General features: G+C 45.6%; 1 protein-coding gene across 12 annotated transcripts in view; it reads right to left on the bottom strand.

Moving 5' to 3' along the window:
- Positions 1-14,479, bottom strand: part of RBFOX2 (RNA binding fox-1 homolog 2) — a 686,272-nt gene that overhangs the window by 208,489 nt on the left and 463,304 nt on the right. For 10 of the 12 annotated variants that reach the window (XM_078640431.1, XM_078640440.1, XM_078640459.1 and 7 more), the window contains one exon: positions 5,508-5,600. The exons of the other annotated variants lie outside the window; for them this stretch is intronic. In XM_078640431.1, coding sequence (XP_078496557.1) covers positions 5,508-5,600 — 93 coding nt within the window. The remainder of the gene's footprint in view (positions 1-5,507; positions 5,601-14,479) is intronic. 12 annotated transcript variants of the gene reach the window in all.

Here is a 14,479-nt window from a genome sequence, read left to right as displayed (position 1 = left end):
ATCCTTTGCATTTCTAGTTGAAGTACTGGACAGTGTAGCCTTGCATGTATAGGCTGCATTTTCTGTATTTAATTCTCTCTTAAGTGTCTATGCTCTGCTGCAAAGAAGACAGCATAAGATTATTTTTGATTGCTCCAGGGTCCCCGCACATGAGCGGGACTATTCACTAGATTATGACTATACACTGAGCGGGACTATTCACTAGATTATGACTATACACAGAGATCCCCTACTACAGAATGGAAGGTTGTAGTACAGGATCTGGCCCGGAATTTGCGGAAGTCTCTCCTGCCAAAGACACTCATGCAGACAGTGTCCCAACTACACCCAAGTATTGAAATGACTGAACTGGAACGGCAGTTAGCTTCTTATGATTGACAAGCAGACCCAGTTGGCTAACAATCTCAAAACGATGTGGAAATGATTTAGGACATTAGATATCCCATTATTAATCAACCAAGTGTTAAGATAAAGATAGGCGAAGATGTTTTGTTTTCGGAGATATGATAAAATCCCAGTTATACATTTGGAGAATGTTCTTGCTGCTGACTTTAGCCCAAATGGAAGGATTTCAAACTGGAAATAATGCCCACTAGAAACCTGGGAAACGTCCTAGGTGTCTTTACAACTGGGATGTAAAAGTAGGTATGCTGAAGATCTATTGCACATGCCAAGTGTACTTGATGTAACTGAAAGCTGGACTAAAAGGCTTACTTTATAATTAGGAGTGTAAGTCGTGGTGTTCAGAAACTTGCTCATCTTTAACTGCCGCTCTCATGCAGGAGAAGTCTGAACTGATTGATCTCAGACATCAACGGTTTTCCTGATGCCTCTATGCTCATTCGGAAGGGGAAAGCCTAAAACTCAGTCTGCATTTGTCTCAATGGAAATAGCTGGTGGATGAATGCCTGGTCATCAAAAAATGCTTAGACCTTGAATGTCTTGACAAGAGTGCATTTTACTAATGCAGCTGTCTTCAACATCATTGACCTTGACATCAAGTGGAAGCAGTGCAGTTTAGTGAACATGCCCCTCTTTAGGTTCCCCTCGTGAGGATTTTCTTGGGGAAGAAACAGAAGCTTGGCAGAAAGTTCCATTTCTGCTCGTACCTTCGACCTTCCTGAGTGGAGACTTAAAGCCTTTCTTGGAGGCAATGAAGCTTGATCTTCTGTCTACCTTTTAAGGTCCTCCTGGGCATCTTCCAGAGAGGCAATAGACAAAAGGTTGATGTTCTTTAGGCAGTCATATGATGCAGAGAATGTGAAGATCTGATCGGGAGTTCTTCTTGCCATAACAAGAGCATTTCACAAAAGAAATAGCATTTTGTCAGGAAAATGCATTCCAGTGAAAAAACTGCTGAAAAAACATGCCGAACCTTAAAAAATGCAGAGAAGGTTGTATTTTAATATCTGGAAACGTTTCAGAAAGTTAAAAAAGGGCCAAAAAAGGCTTATCCTGTAATCTAGCAGCCCGTTTCCAGGAGCTGTAAAAAAAAGAACCGGGCATAATGGTACACTGTAGAGTGATTCCTTAATGGCACAGTGAAAGTTATTCAGCATATATCTATGCCAGCCTATCTGCTAGAACTGCCTAGCTTTCATTTTAATTTCCTTAAAAAGAAAAATGTTTGGGAAAGAGGTCATTGGCAATTTTTATAATATTAGTGACTTTTTGAATACAATGGGCTTTTTGTTTTTTAAACTTAAGTAAAGTAAATGTACCTAATTTTTATTAGTCTTGTATTAGGTAGCAACAATTTTTTTTTAACTTAGTGTACTTTTTTAATGAAAAGTGTTGTGTACACACACACACAAATAAATATAAGTGCTCAAGGATTGCACGAGTAAACAATTCAGCTCTTTGGTGAGGATTTCCCTTGAAGGAGACCAGCAAGTTGTGGGGGAGTTCTGTCTATAAATCATGACATTCTCTTATCCATTCTCTTATCCAACACCTGACCGCTTCATAAAGAAAATGTCATCCCTGCAACTGGCTGCATCTAAAAGAAACGTCAAAACTTTTCTTTTCAAAGAGATTTCCTTGGTTCCGAGGGACGCTGCTCACCAACCATAAAGAGTTAGAAAGGGGGTGGGAAGTGGAGTCACCAGTCAAACAGAGTGAGCAAGCGTACAATGAGGTAACTGGCAGGCATTGATCATCAGAAAACAGAGTAAAGACAAGACAAACAAATGTAGGAAATTAAAAAATAAACACGAGCCAAAAAGACCAATCAGAGGCATCCAGTCAAGCAAAAAGGAGCCAATAGCAGCAGAGTGAGGTGACAAGCAACCAATCAGAGAGCTCGACACCAACAGAAAAGTGCTGGGAAGGGGATGGGGCAGGGGGGTAGGAAAGAAGGCGAATTGTGAACATCCCAAAAAAATGTTTTTTAAAGAAACGGCCCAAGGAGTGCATTGTTACAGAATCACATGTACATCAATAGGAGAGCAGCCAGGCAGGGGCCCAGGTCACTCAGGGGGAGAGGTGTCAATCAGGGAGGGAGTTTCACAGGCCAGATCATGTCAGTAACTAAACGGTGCACAGCGACGGCAAATCACGTCAAGGCAGCCATGGAAAAGAAAGACAGACCGAAGTTGCAAGTCACAGAAGACGTACATTACTAGTCAGGCAGGAAGCGAGAAACTGTCCCATCCCACAGAGCAGGATGACATCCTTAAGGATACCAGGGTCTTCCTTCCCTCTGCAGTGTATGGAGTCAGCTGTACTACCTAAACCCAAATCCCTGCAAAAACACATTCTTACTCTCTCTGCTCTATGTAGTACAATCAATTTGTGCCAGCATTCGTTATAGAGACTTCAATGGGCTCTCACCTAGGGCTAACCTCCTCTGACACCAGTGCAGTGTCCAGGTGGCTCAGTTGAAGGGCTTACCAGGCTTTGTGTTAGGGCTCTAAAGCCAAAATAGTTCAGTAAGTAGGCTATGGAGCCTTCAAACTACATATGTACAGTACTCAGTGGCTTCTTAGCATACATAGAGAGACACAATTGGTCAGTGACAATGCTACAGAGATGCCAACACTCAAGAGGCTAAGCGCTTGAGTAACAACTAATAAGTGAGAATACATCTGAGTTGCTGATTACTTGAGCTGGATTGTGGCACAAAGGATAATTGAGGCAGGACTGCGGAGCCTTTATTGATTCAGTAGAAGGGATGAGGCACCTCATGGCTCTGGGGACAGGGTGTCTACCTCAAATACAGGCCCAAACTAAGCTTGAATGCTCTGAAATTAGTATGCTTTTTACTCTATTAAGGGTAGACAGCCAAGGACTAATATTTCGCAATAAGGGGAACTAACTCAAGAAGAAGTAACTGAGAACTATAAAACCTGAAAGACTTTTAGCTCTGCTGCTTAAGACCATAAACCCTGGATATCCTGAGGGTGGGCTCGGCTGTTCAAGACTAAGCAACCTGAAGGTCTGCTGTGCTGTTTGTGCGTAGGAATAGGTTTCACTCAGAGCTGTAAGTCTACATAGTGGTGGTACCGCTGCTCTCCTCTAGCTTACCCTGCTCTCCCATGGGCTCCCCAACCCAACCAACCCCACAATGCCATTTAATGCTACTGTCACTTACCGCCAAGTGTGAGAGTTGCTCGCCGTGAGCAAAGCGGTGCGGTAAGAACGACATTCAACAGTCGGGCCCTAAGCACTAAAACCGCTGACTCACAGAGGAAGGAAAAACACAACAAAATAAAAAAGAAACAGAAAACGAATAAAAAAATAAAAAATATATATGTAGCAAGAATAAAACCAAAAACAAAAAAACAGACATCCTATCTAAATACCACATCCAAATGTCACTATTTCCTTACCCTGGCATAAAAAATAGTAAGAACTAAGTAGTTTTCTAGACCTGTAACTGTAAAAATTCTAATGAACCTTTTTTGTTTTGGCAACTAAAAAGCATGGAAAGAGATTAATTTCCACGCAAAGATTAAAGTGAGAAAAATCACAATGTCCCAGAATGCAAGGGACCTGAAACTTGTCTTGGAACAAAGAGGTTACTGGGTCAATAGTCATGACTAGGCCAGACTGGAATGGGAGGGGGCACCAGGCAGGTGAGCATGCCAAGTGCTCCCTAGACTATACAATTTCAGGATCCAGTGATATTGCTAACATTAAACTAGAACACAAAGCTTCAACATTTTTTTAATACAATGGAAACAAAAACAAACTGGGCTTTAACATTCTCAAATTGAAGCAAGGGTGGCAATTCAGAGCTGGTGGTCTATAATGGAGTTTCAAATACAGCAATCTAACTAAAAGATCAAATATGCAACTAAACTATTAAATTTTTTATTGGTTAACCTAGGCTAAAAAAAATCCTAAAATATAGGTGTTATGGACCATGCACAAAACCTTTAACAAATATTAAATCTAGTGGAAAAGGGTGTTGCAAACTTTAAATTTAATATGAGAATGGCACAGGTGGTTGTCATAAACCTATACACAACTCCAAAACTGAAGAAATATTTTATTTTTGAACTAAAACAAAAGTTGAATCTAAAATCTAGTGGTGCACAGTTTAAATAGAACTATAACTAAATTGGATATTGCTACAAAGATTAAATTTGACAAAAGGTTTTGCTGACCTCAAAGTAAAACCAATATCATTAAACCCTGGCCTCTATTTTCAGTAAACTTGAAATCAAAATTCAGATTAAATACAAGTCTTTCAGTGTTCAAGCTAAATTGATCTCATATCCAAATTAACTCAAGTCAAACTTCATACGAAAAGCAAGATTAGCCCTGAAACAGGTCTTATATGATGTAAAGTGCAACTATATTCAAGCTTCTCCCAAAAATTTGTAACGAAAATTGGGACTAAATCTCAAATGTTAGGTTTGCTGCATCTTAGTTCAGTCTGAGGATGTGTATGTAAACAAACTGCAAGAGACAAATCAGGCATGTCAAATATCAAAATAAAGTGCAACTTTAAAACTAATGTGAAATGCGGATGAAATGTAAGTGCTTAATATTTTATTTTAATATATTAAAACTGTCTCACAAGCACGACTAGTTTATGTATCATCACCATCTGGACCGGCTAGGAACTACAATAAATTCAAAGTAGGAAGTCGGAGGAAGAAATATCCTAGAGAACTCATCCTCCCCACCAACAAAGGAAGCAGTATTTTTATTTGGGGTGAGGCAGGGCAAGGAGAGCGGGTGGGGTGGATTCCGGGTGGGGGGGGGCAAAGGGGTGGGGGGGTCAATGATGTGATTTCATTTCTTAGAAATTTGTTATCCCAAAGGAAAAAGGAAAAGACAGGGAAAAAAAAAATTCACACAAACAGACAAGCATACATACTCACAAGAAAGGGCAAGGAAGGAAGTATTTGTTTCAGGGAACAGGCTAAGAGGGGGGTATGTGAAACCAGTGATGGGTCAAACAAACAAAAATCAAGTTCCGTTTTCTCTTTAAATAGAAAAAGAAACAAAACACTGAAAGAGAAGAAAATTTGTTGGAGAATTGTAAGAACATGCACCTCGATTTTACGGCCCTCAACCACAGTGTTGTGCAATTTTTCTCGCGCCCTGTCGGCGTCCGCACACGTTTCGAAAGTTACGAACCCGAAACCCTGCATGCAGCCAAGGAAGAAAGGGGGAGGGGGGAAAAAAGGAGGAAGACATGCTTATCGTTATGTTTGTAATACTGACAAGGAGGGAGGAAAATGATGATCAAACCAACCAAAAAAAATTAAACTTAAAGCCAGACAAATCATTTCATAGAGAACAGAGCAAACATCAGCCAAGAGGCAGCAAACAGACTGAAATGGTTGTGAATTGCCACCCACCCACCTACCAGCCCTCCTCCCTCCATTCCACCTCCCCCAGTGATGAATTACATGAGAAGACAATCAATTTAGGATAAACATGCGAAGTGCTTACTGGAAAATGAAAATGGGGAGAAAGAAAAGAAAGATCAAATGGTGGGAAGTGTTAGAATTTCCCTAAAAACGTAAAAGGGTTAAAAAGATAATTTGGTTATTAAAGGTGAAAGGAGGCAGAAACACTGTAGCAGCAGTTACTGAGACCACAGTGCATTTGAGAGCTGGCAGAGTGACTCGAAGAAGTGGAAGAATCCAGGCATAATGAATGGGAAAGAAATGAGCTTTGCAGTAACAGTGACAGTGACAGTTGCTGGCTGGGGCTAGGAGTGTGGCTTAAAGAGTCCCCAGGAAGAGAGTCAAGTACACTTCTTTCAATGACCCCCTGTTGGAGTGTTGGGAGTGTAACAAAAGTATAAGTCACAGGGGAGTGAGAAAGATCAGAAGACATGTTACTTACTTGCAATCCTAGCTCTTCATCACAGGATTGTTATTGTTATTGTTATTTGTGATTTGTATCGCGCCTATTCACCTGCAGGTCTCTAGGCGCTCGGAAATCGATGGTAAAGGATGCTTCATACTATTCAGGAAGACTAAATAGCTCTGCCAGAGAGCAGAATCCCAGAACACTGACAGCAAAGTTGCTTTTTTCCTCATGGAAAATGACTATGAGCAGACACTTTTGCAACCTTCTGAAAAATCTCTTTCAAACAGCATATGGCCGCTTGGACTTTATCCTGCACCTAAAAAGGCCCAAAAACAAACAAACAAGGTACTGACCTACAGTAACAATGTATCTGTAAGAGACATATCAGTTATAGGCTCCTTACCTTAGCCTCCATGTCAGTCGTTGGCATCATGGTCACCGGGATGACGTTGCAGTGCCTACTTAACAAGCCGCCCCTGTGTGCCGACGCCAGTTCTGACACGACATTCCACACCAGAAGCGCAAAGTCACAAAAGACGCTGACCACTGGTGAGCCACACTAGGGCCCTATAAGGGTGTACCTAACCCTAGAAGTCAGTTTGCAGAGGCGGGAGGATGGCTGGGGCAGTAAGGAATCTATAACTAATATATGGCTCTTACAGATACAAAGTTACTGAAGATAAGCAACTTGTTCATCGGAAAGAGACTATTAGTTATAGATTCCTTACCTTAGAATACATACCCAGTAATACCATCCCTGGTGGAGGGTCTGCGAACCAAGTTCACACCAGGAAATCCTGGAGGACAGAACGAGCAAAGTAGCCGTCCCTACGGACCGGACTATCCAGGCAGTAATGTCTGGTGAACATGTGTATAGAAGCCCATGTGGCCGTCTGGCAGACCTCAGTGAGTGGAACTCCCCTCGACAAAGCAGTGGTGGCTGCCGTAGCTCTAGTTTGATGAGCACGCAGCCCCACTGGAGGTCCTTTTCAGGCAAATCGTAACAAATCTTGATACAAAGGACCTTTTTTGGCACCCAAGTAGCCAACAAAGGGTTGATCATCCACCTGGAAATCTTTTGTGCGGTCATGGTAGAAGGACCACGCACGTTTTGGGTCCAGAAGGTGGAGCCTCGCCTCCTCCTTGGAAGGGTGCGGAGATGAGGAAAAGGTGGGCAGAGTAATAGTCTATCCGATGCGAAAGGGAGTGACTACTTTAGGCTGAAAGGAAAGGAGGCCTAGAAGAAAGGACCTGAAGTTCACTCACTCTGCGAGCAGAGGTGATGGCCACTACAAAGGCAGTTTTCAGAGTGAGAAGCATGAGAGGACAGTTGTGAAGTGTCTTGAAGGAAGCGCACATAGATAACTCAAGACAATGTTGAAGTCCCACTGAGGCATTATGAAATGAGATGGAGGAAAGAGGTGAATAACGTCCTTAAAGAAGCATTTTACAATAGGGGACTTGAACAAAGAAGGCGGATCTGGCAGACGAAGAAAAGAAGAAATGGCTGCCAGGTAGCCCTTAAGAGAGCCCAGAGCAGAGCTCTGCTGGGCCAAATAAAGAAGAAATAAAAGAACCTCAAATAAGAGGGTCAGAAAGGGTATCCACAGCCTTTGCTGTGCACCATGCAACAAACTTATTCCATTGACAGGCGTCTTAGTGGGGGGACGCCTGGCTGCCAAAATTACATTACAGACTCCAGGAGGAAGGTCAAAAGCTGTGAACTACCGCCGCTCAATCTCCACGCAAGGTGTAGGAGGCTGGACAGTTTAGGGTGGAGGACTGTCCGCTGCTGCTGCGACAGAAGATACTCCCAAAGGGTCAGTCTGATCGGAGGATCTATGGCCATGCTCAGGAGCTCGGGGTACCAGATTCTTCATGCCCAGTCCAGAGCCACAAGAATTACTTGAGCCCGGTCGCGCCTGATCTTCAGCACTCGGGGCAGAAGTGGTACTGGCGGAAAGTCGTACAATAGGCCGCAACTCCACACGTGACGAAAAGCGTCGCCTAGCGAGTGCTGCTTTGGAAACTCCAACATGCAGAACTGCTGATATTGCGCGTTCTCTTCGATGGTGAACAGATCTAACCAAGGCTCTCCCCAATGCTGAAAGAGACCTTGCATCACCTCTGAGTGAAGATGCCACTCATGATCCACCAGGCAACAACGGCTGAGTTCGTCCACCTTGGCATTTAGAGACCAAGCCAGGTGTTAAACCACCAGGATTATGCCCGGATGTTCCAGCCATGTCCAAAGGCGAAGAGACTCTTGACAAAGGGTACACAACCTCTCCCTGCCTTGTTTGTTGCAGTACCACATGGCGGTGGTGTTGTCCGTGAACACCTGTCCTGCCTTCCCCTTGAGAGAGGGAAAGGAATGCCTTCAGTGCCAAGCAAATTGCCCGGAGCTCCAACAGGTTGATATGGAGACCGGACTCCCCCTGAGACCCGACTCTGCTGATCTCCGCCTCCCCCTGGTGCCCGCCCCATCCCAGAAGTGATGCATCGATCACCACTGTAAGGTCTGGTTGGGGGAAGGGGAAAGGATCTGCCTCTGACTCAATCCTGGTTCGTTAACCACCACTGCAGTTGTTGCGCAGTCCCCTCCGAGATCTGGACGTAGTCGGAAAGATTCCCCCGATGCAGCGCCCACTGGAACTTCAGGTCCCACTACTGAGCCCCCATATGCCATCTGGCTTGATCTACCAGCAGGATGCAGGAGGCCCAGCATCCCGAGTCATTCTCACAGAAATCCGGGATAGAAGCTGAAACATCAGTATCATAGCCAGAATATCCGGGACGCGCTGCTCGGGAGGATAAGCCCGAGACTGCAATGTGTCCAGAACAGCTCCAATGAAAAGGAGCGACTAAGAGGGAGGTCAGGTGTGACTTCGGCACGTTTATAGTGAACCCAAGCGAGTGCAGAACGTCCGCCGTAGTGTTCGGGTGGGAGACTACCGCCTGGTGTTAGCCCGCCTTCAACAGCCAATCGTCGAGATAGGGGAAGATAGGAACCCCCGATCTGCGTAGATGAACTGCGACCACCGCCATCACTTTTGTGACCACTCGAGGGGCACTGTTAAGGCCGAAAGGGAGCACAGTGAACTGAAAATGCTTGTGGCCTACAGTGAACCGTAGGAAACGCCTGTGGTCTGGAAGGACTGGGATGAAAAAAATAAGCGTCCTGCAAGTCCATGCTACCATTCAGTCTCCAGGGTCGAGGGCAGACAGAACCTGAGCCAAAGTTAACATTTTGAACTTCTCCTTCCAGAGGAAGCTATTGAGGGCCCCAAGGTCTAAGATAGGACGCAGGCCTTTGTCCTTCTTGTGCACCAGAAAGTAGCAGGAATAGCAACCACGACCTACTTCTGGTGCAGGTACCCTCTCGATAGCTCCCTTGGCCATGAGAGCTGAAACTTCCTGGTGGAGAAGCGCCAAATGATCCTCCGACATACTACCGAGAGACGGTGGCAAGGAGGGAGGAGTAGTTACAAAGGGGAGGGAGTAGCCACTTCGGACTATCTGCAAAACCCACTAGTCTGACGTAATGAGGTGCAAGTGGGGGAGGAGATGGGGAATCCTGCCACCTACTGGCCGCTGATGGCCCTGAAAGATAAGACTAGGAGGGTTTGGAGGCTCCTGCAGGGAAATGGGGGAGGGGGGGGGGGGTTAGGGTGGACTGGCCCACATGCTGGTTCCCAGACCTGCGTCGCTGGGTTCTATGTCTGAAGCCATGCAGAGGCTGGGCAACTTGCGTGGGCCAGTAGCTGGACTGGGTTGGACGTGATGGGGTGCCCCTCCCATAGCCAAGAAAGGGACGAAAGGCAGACTGGGGGACGGGAGGACGTAGTGAGGCCTCAAGATCTGGCAGTAGCCCTAGAATCCTTAACACACAAGCGCTGAGTCAGCCTTGTCACCAAAAAGACGACGGCCATCGAAAGACGTCCAACAAAGTTGCCTAGAAATCCCCCCAAAAAACAGACGTTCTCAGCCAGGCGTAGAAACCAAAGGGCTACATACGTGGTAATCGTTCTGCCCAGAATCTCAGTGGTGTCCGGTCCATAGCAGATTGTGAATTGTGCTGCATCTCTCCCATCTGCCACTGCCTGGGAGAGAATGGCCTGGGCCTCCTCCGGGAACAGAGGCAGCACCTGCGCAAGCATATCCCAAACTGGATGGGTATAACGGCCCAAGAGGCATGCGGTATCCACGGACCGCAGCCGTAAGCTGGAGGAAGAGAACATACACTTCCCACGGTGATCCAGCTTTTTGGATTCCCTGCAGCCCAGGGGTGCGGAAGGGAATACACCCTTGAACGAAGAGGTTTGGACCACCAAGCTCTCAGGGAAGGGTGTTGGAGACGAAAATGGGATCACTCGGAGCCAGGCGGTGGCGGCGAGCAATTGCTGTGCTGGGCGTGTACATGCGGGAGGGCTTCATTAAAGGGCAAGAGGGGTTCAGAGGAAGTTGCAGTCAGTTGAAGCACGAGGTTAGTCCTGACAGCCACTGTAGGGAGCTCCAAGGCCTCGGCTGCCCTACGCACCACCACAGCATAGGAGGCGCCCTCCTCCGTAGCCATGATAGGGGGAGAAAGCATGCCACGGTCTGGGGAGGTATCCAGACCACTTGCGTCACCCAACTTCTCTCTCCAGTTAGCTCTTCCAGTAGGTCTGCCAAAGGGTCCATCCCACTCCTATCTCAACCCTCAGGCTGACAGGAAACTTCTGGAATCAACAGGGGAACAAAAGTACGCTACGGTGTCGGATTTGAAGTTGGCCGATGTCGATCTGGCTCCGGGTCCATCTCAGGGTTGAGGATGGGGGTGGCAAGACGTCGCTGCCGAGATCTGCGCCAGGGAAGGTCGAGTAAGGTCGACCGGCATTCATCCAGATCCAGGCATGGATCCTTGGGGACCCTGCGGCGCCGAAGCGGCCAGCATTGAAGGCCCAGGGCTCCCAAAACAGCTCCGCGGGGTTCGGAGATTCACCAGCGGAGTCGAACTGCCCAATGATGGAGTGGAGGACTTTGTAAAATGCACAAAGCTGGGCAGGGAAAGCCCCGGTTCCCAGAAAGTGGGGGAGGCGCGGAGTCGGCAAAGTCTTCCCAGAATCAGGCACCGTAGGCAGAGCCTTGGAGCGACGACGCTATGGTGCTTTATCGCCTTCTTCTTGTGCTTAAACTTACCAGATGAGTACGAAGACTTTGACGAGGTGTGATAGCTCCATGACCGGTCTCGAGACCTTCCCCTCGAGCGGGAGCGACGCAGAGCCAACTGCCAGGCTTCCAAAAGCTTTCAGGACCGCTCCTGAAAAGACTTCGGATTCATGGCCTGACGGTTGGAGCACGACTTCGGATCGTGGTTGTGCTCCAGGCACTAGAGGAACACAAGGTGCAGAACCGTGGCTGACACCAGTTTATGCACCAGCAGTCTAAGAGTAAAAAAAAAAAAGACATTTACAAAAGTTTAGTAAAAAAGTGACTACGAGGCAAGCTCTTTGCGCACGGCTGGCGCGGAAAAAGAAAACTGACAGCATGCAGGGGGGAAGTCTAAGTAGGCACGGAGACTTCATCCCGGCGACCACGATGCCGACTCAACCGACGTCACCTACCGACATGCAGGGGTACTGCTGAAGAAAAAATTCTCTGGATCCAGTCTGACGACTGGGGGAAATTTTAAGGTGAAGAATGTATAGCTAATAGTCTCTTTCAGATCCATCAAGCACGGTGGAGGTGTAATCCACAAGGGGAAAATTGCACCACAGCCCTACTTATGAATGTTCCATATGCTAACAATTACACAATAGGTACCTTGATCTCTGTACATACATCTGAAAAGCACTACCACACAAGATTTTTTAATTCCAAGAAAAAGACATCCACATTGGGGAGACTTCTTTGCAGAACCCGTTTGGTTCACTGGGAATTCTCTTTTAATAACCTGTCTTTTCCCACTATATTATTTCCGTTTTACACCTTGGAAAAAAGGATACACGTTATTCTATTCACCATTCTATGCAGATTACTAAGGACCTTGCAATGAAGAAGTTACTTACTTGTAATCCTAGCTCTCAAACATCGTAACTAAGTTAATTCATGAACAACCTATTCGCCCTGAAAACCACAAGGGTAGAACTCAGTAGTCAACTTTGAGATCCTAATGCCAACACGTTTCCTACATCATAGACAGCCAACAGCGTGACATCACATCACTGTGACTAATAAGCCCAACAGATATCCTTATAAGTGCTGTTTAACTGCAAGAGCATTCGTCCATGAAAAAAAAAAAAAAAAAAAAAGGTGGGGTGGTCTAGGTAGGTTGAAAAAGAGTATTTTACTTACTTACCTTCTAACTATATATTTTTAGAGTGTATTGCTGCAGATTCACATGCTAGGCACACTCATGCTATCTAGTGTTGAGCCCTGACTTTACAACCTGTTTTTCCACAAAGAATTCTTTGTTGCCGACATAACGTCGAGAAGACTCCTCTTCGAGTGAACGTGCATGCTCACCGGCACTCCATTGTTAGATTATATTTTCCCGCCCTTATGGCGAGTGAGAATGGAGCTGCTGAAGATGTACATAAGAATAAGATGTGTGTGTGAGGCTAAACTTATATGTACATATTTGGGTATAGCATATTTATACATGATATCTGACACAAAAGAATGCCTGCAAAGGAGGCAGCAGGGTACATGTGAATCTGCAGCACTACAAGCTACGATTAGATGCTTACAAAGTAATTAACATACCCAATTAGTAGCATGTGATGGCTGCAGGTACACATACTAAGCATGCACTGTAAAGCAGTTTTCTTCCAGCAGTGGCTTCAGGCATCAGTAGGTGTACGTCTGGAACAACATTTTTAACATTGTTTGACCAACCAAAACTTGTTGTCTTGTTTGGACACTCATGCAGCAGTGTTTTGTAAAGGTATGCGGATTAGTCCCAAGTAGCTGCCTTACAAATGGCAGCTTAAGGAATGTTACCTAGACACGTTAAGAAGCACCTTTCTTTTTAATAGAATATGCTGGTGAGACTGATGGTAATGTGCATTGGCCTTCAATCTAACATATCTGTATGCATGTTACTATCCATTGTAGAATTCCTGCATTGAAACGGTTTCCATCACTAGGATTGGAGAAAGCAAAAAATAACTTGTGTTTTCCTAAAGGCTTTAGTACTAGCAATGTAATATACCAATGCTCTTAACATCAAGCATATGTAGTGCTATTTCTGCAATGGTCTCCTGTTTAGGAAAGAATATGGAGCGGTCTAGTGCATAATTTGTGTGGTGATAAAAAAGGAGATACGATTTTTGGAAGAAAGTTTGACTTCAGGAGCCAAATTGCGAGGTTGGGATGCCCTATTCCGTTACTACTCAGAGTGAGAAGGTCTGGTGTGTTGGGAAGCTTCTCATGAGGTACTTGGGACAGTTCCAGTAGTGTCATGTACCAGGGATGTCTCGCCCAAATGGGAGCTACTAAGATCATGTTGAAAAATGAAGGTCTGAGTTTCCTTATAAGAAAAGGAATAAGAAGAAGAGGGGGAAAAGCGTAGACCAATATCCCTTACCAATTCATCCACAGTGCTCTGCCCTTGGACATACTGATAATGCCTGGAGGCGAAGCTTGAGCATTTTGAGTTTTCTGCAGTGGCGAATGGGTCCACATCCAACGTCCACCAATTTGGGATGGAGTAGCATTGTAGGACTCGAGGTGGAGTTCCCACTTGTGGACTTGTTGCTGCGTCCTGCTGAGCTGGTTAGCTACCGAATTATCCATTCCCAGGAGGTATTCTGAGAGAAGGTGGTTGTGATGGCAAAACGGCAAATGCCAAATTTCCTGCGCCAAGCAAGACAACTGTATCGAATGGGTGTCCCTGGCTTTCGTATGCAATACAATGCCGCCATGTCTGTTTATCAGAGAACAAATTTCAGAGTTACAGTGGTGACAAAGGCTTTTAATGCTACCTGGATCACTACTAGTTCTAGTATGTTGATGTGTAGCCTTTCTTGCTGACCGCCTGAAGTACACTGGACCGTCATAACCCTCATATGATGCGCTTCCCATCTTAAAAGTGATGCATCTTTGGTAATTGTCACTTGCAGTATTGGGTCCAAAAAAAGGTCTGCCCCAGAGAAGATTGGCTGAGCTCCACCACTGCAGTGACCGAATAACCGTGGGTGGACTTAACACTAGATCATCT

The sequence above is a fragment of the Lissotriton helveticus genome, chromosome 1_1 (genome assembly GCF_964261635.1).
Source record: "Lissotriton helveticus chromosome 1_1, aLisHel1.1, whole genome shotgun sequence".
Lineage (NCBI taxonomy): Eukaryota > Metazoa > Chordata > Amphibia > Caudata > Salamandridae > Lissotriton > Lissotriton helveticus.
This window is presented reverse-complemented; position numbering and strand designations above follow the sequence as displayed.